The sequence below is a fragment of the Sus scrofa genome, chromosome 9 (assembly GCF_054392235.1).
Source record: "Sus scrofa isolate SSC_HxYL_T2T_F1_AM1 chromosome 9, Sscrofa_HxYL_maternal_Yorkshire_Landrace_v2.0, whole genome shotgun sequence".
In the NCBI taxonomy this organism is placed as follows: Eukaryota; Metazoa; Chordata; class Mammalia; order Artiodactyla; family Suidae; genus Sus; species Sus scrofa.
In genome coordinates this window covers 51,627,205-51,638,062 of record NC_139391.1, presented here as the reverse complement: position 1 = coordinate 51,638,062, position 10,858 = coordinate 51,627,205, and the positions used below count along the sequence as shown (strand labels likewise).

General features: G+C 37.0%; 2 protein-coding genes across 3 annotated transcripts; both read left to right on the top strand.

Moving 5' to 3' along the window:
• Window positions 1-688: 688 nt before the first annotated feature.
• On the top strand, window positions 689-1,630 carry LOC100511340 (olfactory receptor 8B3-like). 2 transcript variants are annotated; one of them, XM_084978244.1, is made up of 2 exons: window positions 698-1,063; window positions 1,094-1,630. In XM_084978244.1, the coding sequence occupies exons 1-2, from the start codon at window positions 698-700 to the stop codon at window positions 1,628-1,630; spliced, it is 903 nt and encodes a 300-aa protein (XP_084834370.1). The 2 variants fall into 2 exon arrangements, with proteins under 2 accessions (XP_003130021.3, XP_084834370.1); XM_003129973.3 differs by having other exon boundaries at window positions 689-1,630.
• Window positions 1,631-7,734: 6,104 nt separating this feature from the next.
• Window positions 7,735-9,845, top strand: LOC110262283 (olfactory receptor 8B3-like). The gene is made up of 2 exons (XM_021102687.2): window positions 7,735-7,860; window positions 8,885-9,845. Exon 2 carries the CDS (start codon window positions 8,901-8,903, stop codon window positions 9,843-9,845), a length of 945 nt encoding a protein of 314 aa, XP_020958346.2. The 5' UTR covers window positions 7,735-7,860; window positions 8,885-8,900.
• Window positions 9,846-10,858: the final 1,013 nt, after the last annotated feature.

Here is a 10,858-nt window from a genome sequence, read left to right as displayed (position 1 = left end):
GTTTTGGGTTGTTTACCCCTAAGATTCATCGGAGTTGATTGCTCCTTTGTGTAAACAGTGGAGAAGAGTTAATGAGGTGAGCTGACCTTGATTTTGGCATTTGATACCTTCCAATAGTGACTCACATCTGAGTTTTCTGAGTCTGTGCTGCTTTCAGCAGACAGAGACATTAGGACCTTTTTGAGAGCCTGTGGAAGTCCTTTGTCAGACATTCAAGTGGGATGGAAATTACTCTCTTTCTCTGAGCTGTTAACTCAGCAAGATTAAAGTCCCATGTAAAAGGGTGAGTGTTGAATTTTCTCTCTCCTGTTATACTGCTTCCAAACCTTGTCTGTGGAAGGCAAGGATTCCCTGAAATGACCTATCTTCTGTATGTTGAGATAACCATTGATCACTAGGTGGGCCTGGTAGACTGTCCCAGCTGAAGTGGAGCAGAGATGCTGTAGTCATGAGTGGTCACAGGGTTACTGTATCTTATCCCTCCAGAACTTGCCCATTAGAGTTTTTGATACACATCTTTAACAATTCCCTCAGCCTTCATACTAAGGAGAAAACAAAGGCACATAGAAGGGTGGGCTTGGGTCCATTCTTGCATTCTGGGTTTGAATCTTGTTATAGTGGGGTTGGGTGAGGAGAGTTGGGCACTCATTTTAATGTTACCCTTTGTCCTATTCCCACAGATATTTCCTAGGGAAGAATGGCCCCAGGGAATGTCTCTTCAGTGACTGAGTTTATCCTGCTGGGTTTAACACAACAGCCGGAACTCCAGCTGCCTCTCTTTTACATTTTCTTGGGAACCTATGTGGTCACTATGGTGGGGAACGTCGGCTTGGTTATTCTGATTGGTCTGAACCCTCACCTGCACACTCCCATGTACTACTTTCTCTTCAACCTTTCCTTCGTTGATCTCTGCTACTCCTCTGTCATCACCCCTAAAATGCTGATGACTTTTGTAAACCGGAACATCATCTCTCATGCAGAGTGCATGGCTCAGCTCTATTTCTTCTCCTTCTTTGTTATTGATGAGTGCTTTATTTTGACATCAATGGCCTATGACCGATATGTGGCCATCTGTAAGCCCCTTCTGTACAAGGTGTCCATGTCCCATCAGGTCTGCCTCATGCTGACAGTGGGTGCATATGTGATGGGGCTGGTGGGTGCTGTGGCCCACACTGGGTGCATGCTGAGACTCAGCTTCTGTGATGGCAACATCATCAACCATTATATGTGTGACATACCTCCTCTCCTCCAGCTTTCCTGCACAAGCACCTACATCAATGAGCTGGTGGTTTTCATTGTAGTGGGCATCAGTCTCATAGTGCCCAGTCTCACCATCTCCATTTCTTATACCTTGATCCTCTCCAGTGTCCTCCGCATTCGCTCTACAGAGGGCAGGTCCAAAGCCTTCAGTACCTGCAGCTCCCACATAACTGTGGTTTCTCTTTTCTTTGGGTCATCAGCATTCATGTACCTTAAGCCTTTTCCTGCTGGGTCTTTGGATGAAGAGAAAGTTTCCACAGTTTTTTACACCATTGTGGGGCCAATGATGAATCCTTTTATCTACAGTTTGAGGAACAAAGATGTCCAAATGGCACTGAGTAAGACTTTGAGGAAAAGAGTGATCTCCTAAATGGAATCTGTGTTAGTTATTGACACCAAATCCTCGAAACAGCAAAAAACATATAAAGCTATGGAGATAGTAGTAAGAAATGCACACAAACAAAAAATGTAAATGATTTAAATAATAGGGTGAATTAATGTAATTACATAATCACTACCTAAGAAAACCATAAGGAAGAGGAGGATCACCCCTTTATTCTTTCATAGAAAGGAGGGAATGTAGTTCATTCTGTCATTCTTGAGCTTAATTGCAGACGTTATAAGGCTTTAAGTAAAAAAGGTTGAGTGGTGATGAATCCAGGAATGGTAAGGTTGTAAGATTTTTGACTGAGACATGTCTGGAATTCTGGGTGAAGTTTTGTCATGGAGATGTGGACTTTGGTGGGCTTTGCATTCAGTCATTTATTCACTTGTTTAGTAACCAGCTATTTAAAGGCTATGGAGTTTGAGAACTGAGGGTGGTCTTTAGAGTGCTAGAGGGGCTTTTGTCTGGGAGATTTCCTTTGTTTCTCCAAGTGAGAAGTAGAGGGAAGTGCCCCCTCACCCTGGTCTCTAATCTCTCCTCACTTGAGTATCAAGGGAGTGTAGTAAAGGGAGATTTTCTTCTGATTCTATTTGCTAAGGACAGGAAAGGAAGATGACCATTTAGGTCAGTCAGGAATAAAGGAAGTGGCATTGGGTTTTACTTCTTGGGACTTTAGGGCAGGAAGTGTGGGTGATAGGACATGCTGTCTTCATTGAGAAGAACTTTTATGAGCAGAGGAATAAAAGTTTTTGTCCTTTCCTCAAACAGACTTTAAGAACTCTTATTCATTGTCAGTCAGCATTTTCACTTAGTGTTTTCATTTTCCCCTTTGTCCCTGCAGTTATGTGGTTCAAATGATGTGGTTTATTTAATCAGCAAATAGAAATTGAGCACTTGCGCTGTATTAGAATCTGTTTTAGACATCAGAGATACAATGGTGAAGAAGACAGACCATGTCTGTGCCCTAAAAGGGCTAATTATCTATGGGAAGGTGGAGCTGGGGTGCAAGTGGGCAGGAGGAGGAGACAGAGGTGAGTAAATGAAGGGAGCCATATGCATAGAGCAGAAGAATGCTATGCAGAGCCTTAAATCAAAGCCACGAGACAGTAACCACTGTGTGGTTAATAGAGACTGGATGTTTGGGAAAAGCTTTTCTGAGGAGGAGACATTTCAGCTAAGAGGAAAAGCTTTTCTGAGGAGGAGACATTTCAGCTAAGAGGAAAATGGGCTTTTGCTGGAGCCTGAGTGTGTTCACACAGAAGAAAGAGCACATGAAGACATAGGGAGAGGGTTGCCATCTGCAAGCCAAGGAAAAATCAAACCTGCCAATACCTTCATCTTGGACTGAATGCTTCCAGGGCAGTGAAAAAAAAAGGTTTCTGTTCTTTATGCCACGTACTCTGATATTTTGTTATGGTAGCCCTAGAAAGTAACACACATCTTTACTAAATGCATGAAATATACTAATCCATGAAGTATTTACTAAATGCTATGAAATATTTTTTAAAAGAGTTGGAATTTATGCTAGAAACCTATCATTTAAGTCTCAATGCAGTTATATCAAATTTGATAGTCAAAAGGTATACTTATCAAACTTATTTTACTGAAAGACTAATCTCTCTATTTGAATCTTCTTAATTGACTTTGAATTTTAAGTTGATCAAAAATAATATTCATCAAGATTTCAGGAAATGCATGTTTCTATATTTTAAATATGTTTACATTTGTGCAGAGTTAATGCTTTCTGAGGAAATGTTTACCAGAATTCAGATTTTAGAACAAGTATTGGAAAGTCCAGGATGTTGGAGGCATGGTCCACTCCTCTCCTTCCCTTCTGGTGGGAAACCTCAGGAGAAGCCAGGGCAGGGCTGTGCGGGCTTCAGCAAGCTGCCTGCCCTTTCCCTTGTTCTTAGCTGACCCCAGGCATCCACATCTCTCTTTTCATCAGCACTGAGTTAGGAGAGATAGAAACCCATTCCCTGTTCCATGAGCTTGAGAACAATGTGTATCTGCTGCTGTTGGATGCTATTCCATCTCCCAGTGTTATTGGTTTCAATTAGAACAAGTTGATTTGCTATTTGGGCACTATTAATTATCCTTACTGATTTTTCTGCCTGCTTGATCCTTATCCTTCTGTATCATGTCTCTTTAATTAAATCAAGATTAAATGTTCCTGGTAAGCTTCCTTGTTCTTATGTCTGATTTCTGAAATTAATACAGTGACTCTAGCTGTCTTTTGAGCGTTGTCATGGTATGTACTTCTTGATCCTTTTGCTTTTTCCTAAGCTTTATTTTTAAAATGAATTTCTTATAGACATTATGGAACTGGGGCTTGTTTCATTATCCTCTCTGAAAATATGTCTTTTTACTGACCTATCTAGACCATTCACATTTAAAATAGATTACAAATATAATTAGATTAATGTCTATTATACATAAAACTGCTATCTGCTAGTGTGCATGATTTTTGTTTCTTTTTCATATTTTCTTCCTTTTTCTTATTCTTCCCTTTTCTTATTCTTCAGGTTTCATTAAGCATTTTATATTATACCAAATATAATACCAATTGTAGCATAGCATACCAATTGTACTTCTTTTTAAAACATTCCACTTGCTTCCCTATAGTTTAAAATACATTTTAAATTAATCTCAACCCACCTTAAATAACACTCTACCAGTTTATGTGTAGTGATGTTACCTTAGAATATTTCTGCTTCTTTCTTCCTGTCCATTGTAACATGGCTCTTATTCACTCTCTTGTTCCATGTTGTAATTACTAATGTATTGTTACTATTATTATTTTAAATACAGGTATATTTCAGAAGAATTAAGACAAAGGAAAAGAAAATATTTTATTTAACCTCCATTTTTTCCTTCCCTGATGCTCATTTTTCTTTATGCCAATTCAGTCTTCTTACCTGTATTATTTTGCTTTTGCCTGAAGTATTTCATTTAATATTTTTATTAGTCCAGTCTGACTGGCAATAAATCCTCTCAGATTTTGTTTGTCTAATAAAACAACTATTTCAGTTTCTATTTGAAGGATAATTTTATTGACTATAGAATTTGAGGTTGGTGATATAATTTTTTATTTCGACACTTTACATATTACTCCAATTTTTTTGTTTTCCTTTTTCAAAATTTAACTTTTAAAAATCAAATTGTATTTGAGTAAGTTGATTTGCAATGTTGTGTTAGTTTAAGGTATCTAGCAGTGTGAATCTGTTTTTTTCAGCGTTTATAGACTTTTTGATGATGGCCATTCTGACTTGTGTGAGGTGATACCTCATGGTAGTTTTGATTTGCATTTCTCTAATAATTAGTGATGTTGAAAATCTTTTCCTGCTTTTGGTCATCTGTCTATCTTCTTGGAGAAATGTCTGTTTGGATATTCTACCCATTTTTTGATTGGGTTGTAAAGCTGTATAATTTTTTCTATATATTGGAGATTTATCCCTTGTTGATCACTTCATTGGCAAAGATTTTCTCCCATTCTGTATGTTGTCTTTTTGGTTTGTTTATAGTTTCCTTTGCTCTGAAAAAACTTTTAAGTTTATTTGTATCCCATTTGTTTATTTTTATTTTTATTACTCTAGGAGGTGAATCTGAGAAAGTACTGCTGTGGTGATTGTTAGAGAGTGTTCTGCCTGTATTTTCTTCCAAGATTTTTATACTCTCCAGTCTTATATTTAGGTATTTAATCTATTTTGAATTTATTTTTGTGTATGGTGTTAGAGAGTGTTCTTTGATTTCTTTCATCAGCATCTAAAGCTATCTATCTGTTTGTCTACCTATTTATAGTATCTCTGTATCTGTGTGACTTAAGATATATTTAATAAATCATGTTATTTCTGATTTTAGCACCAGAGGTTTCATTGTAGGCTTCCTCTTTTGTTTATTTATAACTTCTTTCTCTGATGGTGTCATTTACTTATTTGGCTGTACATTGTAAGAATAAAGAAAAATACCCCTAAATTTATATAAACACTACTCTAGATGGGAAATATGATTGTTGCAGGGGTATTTATTTGCAGTTCTGAAACTCTGTCATGTGTCCTGGGGTTGAATGAATCATAGTAAATTGTAGATAATAGAAATTCTGTTTTAACCAAATGCCTTTTCCTAATTTGCTTATGACTAATAGTGAAGATGTTACATAATTTCACATAAGAGTAATGCTGGGACATGCCTTGTTTTCCCCTTGTCTTTTACTGATTTTACAACCTACTAAAAATATGAATGTCTCAGTCTTACTTTTGGAGAAGAAAGATTGAGAACCCCTGATTCAGATTTATTTGAAGAGAATCCAAATAAAAACCAGTTTCAGCTGCTTTTTTAGCCTCTGCCATGGTCAAGTTCCAGAAATAAAACAGATTTAATTTTGAATTCCTACAAGAATATAGCAGTATCTGAATTTCTATAGATGGTGGAATAAACTTAAATTGTAAAAAATGAAAATGCTACTCAGCAATGAAAGTAACAGACTGCTGATTCATGTAACAATGGTGTTGAATCTTAAGGGCATCATGCCTAGTGAAGAAACCAATCTCAGAGATTACATATTGTATGATCATTTGTTGTCCTCCCAATGGCTATAGAGATAAACGGGTTAGTCATCGTCAGAAGATATGTGGTGGTTACATGAACATATATAAGTGATCAAATTTCATAGACACACAGACACAGACACTCATGATAAAAACAGTCAGTGGAGGGGGAAGGAGTGGGAGGGATGGGGAGCTTGGGCTTATCAGACACAACTTAGAATAGATTTACAAGGAGATCCTGCTGAGTAGCATTGAGAACTTTGTCTAGATACTCATATTGCAACAGAACAAAGGATGGGGGGAAAAATGTAATTGTAATGTATACATGTAAGGATAACTTGATCCCTTTGCTGTACAGTGGGAAAAAAAAAAAAAAAAAGAACTAAAGCAGAGTGGAGAGTGGTACTCAGTATGGTAGTTCAGTATTGAACAATATTGAACACCGTAACAATAACACCTAGTAAATCATTCTGAAAGGTATATTGGATGTATTTTTTTTCAAGGACAAATAAAGTATACTCATAAGGATAAAACAAACAAACAAACAAACAAACAAAAAAAAAAACAGTGCATGGAAAACTGTGAAAATCTCAATAATATCTGTAGTCCTGAAATATTGTTATCATTATTGTACCAGTGCCAATTTCCTGGTTTTTCTGTTATACTACAGTTGTTGAAGATGGCATCATGATAGGAAGCTGGATAGAATTCAAGGCACTCTGCATTATTTTTGAAACTCCCTGTGAATCTATACTCATTTCAAAATAAGCTGTATTCTCACAAGCACCGTAGAAGTTAATACATATCTAGAAATTCTAAAGTCGTATTTTCTTGAAATGGAAGCCTATGAACAGTGATTTTTCTTATAGATTTTATTTTAATCTATTAAAAGCAAATACATGTTGAGTCTGAACAACCCAAAGTAAGTTTTCCTGACATATTGGGTCGTGATTATATCAAATGACATTTGATTGAAATGAAAATCTCTAAGAACAATTTAAAATATCCTTTTGTTACATGCCTGTAAAATATTCATAAACAATGATACTCAAAAATTACTCAAACTATTTTAAAAAACAAAATTAATAACATTTACTGAAATATTTATAAATCTTTGCTAAAACTAATATGTTACCTAGTGTGATAGCGAAATTTCCCAGAACATTAATTATTTAGTCTTTATGAGGTACAGAGCGGATCCTTTCTCTGTGCTCTGGGGGTAATATATTCCCTGTTGGCAAACTGATATTTACTGTCATGATTAGGGTAGAACAAAGACACCCATTTCTTCCCTATAGAGTTTATCTGGATGCCAAGTCCTAGAGAAAGCCTACACATGAATTTCTAATCAGGTATAAAAGAATTATAAGCCTTAAGCAAATGCCATGCTACTCTATGATATGGTGGCTCAGATGCCAAGTCTCTGGTTTGCCTTCACAATCTCTCAATAAAATTTGTAACTACAAGTTTAATCTGAACCTTAGACTGATTCCTGGAACCTTCAGACTGTGCTATCTATGCTATCATTCTTTTGCCAGTAAAGGGAGAAGATTGTGTGACCATGTCTGCTCAACTTTGACATCTCCAAAGACAGTTCTGCCTCCAGGACAGTGGAGGTGAAACGCACGTGAAGTTCTCTCAGCACTGAGTTCCCTCAACGGAATGAGAGTGAGTTAACCAAATTTCTTTTGTATTTTTTTAAAAATCTCTCTCTGTTGTTTAGAAATGAGGAAACATGTTTACATTGAATAACAAGAAACTCCAAAATCTGGAGCTCTGATTCTACCGTGTGCACTGGTCTCAGCATACCCTCTGTGTTGACTTCACCCTCATTCTGGGAATAGGAGAAATGTAGCAGTTCCAGGTGACAAATCCCGAACATAGCAACATGAGAGGAAAAGATGTTTTTTCCCTAAACATTTTTGTTGAAATATATTAAATGTACTAGGTGTGTTTTCAGGTCATAATAAGCATAGCGCTTTATGTATTTTCAGTAACTTAACAGCTAATTTAATCAGTGCCCAGGTTAATTATGTTTTTACTGCGTACCATTCTACAAAACCCAGGAAAGCACATCCATCTTCCTTGATTCATCCTCTCTCCAGCTAGGATAGAACGGAGGAGGAGAATATGGACTGTTAAGTGTAAAGTTTAATCTACCAAGGCTCTCCTCCATACCTGTTAGCAATTATTGACTTCATGAGATACCTTGTATTCAGGTATCTGAAAATTCCATAGACTGTTAGCAACTCTCTTCTGTAAAACAGAATATTGGTAGGGTCTCTGCCCCATAGGAATCCTCTCTTTCTTGAAGGTCATCGTGAGGATACTGAAATATCTGTTAGGGTGAGGAAAGCATGAGTAGGAAATAAAAAGAGACTGATCAGATGAATAGGATGGGGTGATGCGGCTATACCCCACTGCTGAAGCCCATCAGCAGGTAGGCTTGTTACCCAGCTACCCCATGCCTTTATCTTCTAGTAAAGACAGAACAGCTGTTTACCACATACAACTAGTGCAGAAAAAGACAGTGATTAAAATGTTGAGGGGTGTGGGTAGCAGTACCTTCAGACCCCATGAAGCAAAGAAGGACTGTGTCATCTCTGCCAGTCTGAATCTCTTTCTCATAAAGCTCATGTAAGGACAGTAAGGCTATGTTCCGTCTTAATGGGGTTTTCTTCTGTTCTCACAGATATCTGAAGCTGAACATGCTGGCTAGAAATGACTCCTTAGTGACTGAGTTTATTCTTGCTGGATTAACAGAGCGTCGAGAGCTCCAGCAACCCCTCTTTTACTTGTTTCTAATGATCTACATCGTCACCATGGTGGGCAACCTCAGCTTGATCATTCTTATTGGTCTAAATTCTCACCTCCACACCCCCATGTACTATTTCCTCTTCAACCTTTCCTTCATTGATCTCTGTTACTCTTCTGTTTTCACGCCCAAGATGCTCATGAGCTTTGTATCCAGGGGGAATATCATCTCCTACGTCGGGTGCATGACTCAGCTGTTTTTCTTTCTGTTTTTTGTCATCTCCGAATGCTATATGTTGACCTCAATGGCCTATGATCGCTATGTGGCCATCTGTAACCCGCTGCTGTATAAGGTCACCATGTCCCATCAGGTCTGTTCAGTGCTCGCTTTGGCTGCATATGTGATGGGACTTGCTGGAGCCTCTGCCCACACAGGGTGCATGCTTAGACTAACCTTCTGCAGTGTTAACGTTATCAACCATTACTTGTGTGACATCCTCCCACTGCTCCAACTCTCTTGCACCAGCACTTATGTCAATGAGGTCGTAGTTCTCATTGTGGTGGGTGTTAATATCACCGTGCCGAGTTTCACCATTCTGATTTCTTACATCTTCATCATCACTAGCATTCTTCATATCAAATCTGCTCAAGGAAGATCGAAAGCCTTCAGTACTTGTAGCTCCCACATTATTGCTCTTTCACTGTTTTTTGGTTCAGCAGCATTCATGTATCTTAAATATTCTTCTCCTGGATCTATGGAGCAGGGAAAGGTTTCTTCTGTTTTCTATACTAACGTGGTGCCCATGCTCAATCCTTTGATTTACAGTTTGAGGAACAAGGATATCAAAGTTACGCTGAAAAAATCCCTATTTAAAATTCAGTGGAGAACCATGTTCTAATTTGATGCATCAATATTGTAAAGAAATTAGTTTTTCAGTTATTTTTTATCAGTGTTTTTCAAGAAGAATCTTTATCACCATATTGCTCCTACATATTGTGTCATGTTTGATAAAATAGCCTTGTCTTATCCTTTTCTTTATAGCTGATCTTGTCTCATTTTTTCCTATCTCTTGCACCTCATGTCAGTTTGCAGAATAACTAACATGATTATGAAGGGAACAAATATGCTGACCTTTTAAAAAATCATTTTCTCATATTTTAGTCTTCTGAGTTATTCCTAATTTGGACAGTATGGTCAGTCGTAAGTCACAGAAAAGTAAAATTATGTCTTCCTCATCTGAACATATAAATGCCAAACACTATTGAAACATTCTCATTATTGTCCATACTATTGCTGGTATAGACAACAAGATTCAATAAAACATCTTCAGTACATACTAGTGTCTAGCTTAAATTATAATCAGATTCCCTGAACTTTTTCTTTTGTTGTATTTTTTCTTATAAAATTTCTTCTTATATTTTGTCCTATCTTGTTCCATTTGAGATTGGCAAAACCTTTACACACATCACCTGTTTTTTGAGACCCTCTATGAGCTTAGTTCATTGAATATGGAAGGGAATACATGTAGCATCACATTTTGTTGCCAAAGATGGTATTAAGAGTATGGCTGAAGGAATAATGCACATGAACCTTAGTATTCCAGTCAGGGAGCTGACTGGTGTATTATAAAACTTGCATTCATTACTATCTAAAATGACATCAAATATTTTGAAAAAGAGTATATAGTTCTTAAGCAGAGTTTGTTACTTATCACTTAAAAAAAGATATTGAATATGAAGTTCATAGAAATATGTTAGGCATTGTATTACTTATCTAATATGATTTTATCATGAAAAAAGGTTTATATTAATGACAATAAACTATGTTCCTGGCAATGTTTTATAGCTTATTTAAACATGTGTCACAGTTCTTTCAGGCTGTTGTAACAAAATACCACAGACTCAGTGCCTT

Coding starts and splice junctions, on each gene's coding strand:
- LOC100511340 (XM_003129973.3), top strand. CDS start 698: ATGGCCCCAGGGAATGTCTCTTCAGTGACTGAGTTTATCCTGCTGGGT.
- LOC110262283 (XM_021102687.2), top strand. CDS start 8,901: ATGCTGGCTAGAAATGACTCCTTAGTGACTGAGTTTATTCTTGCTGGA.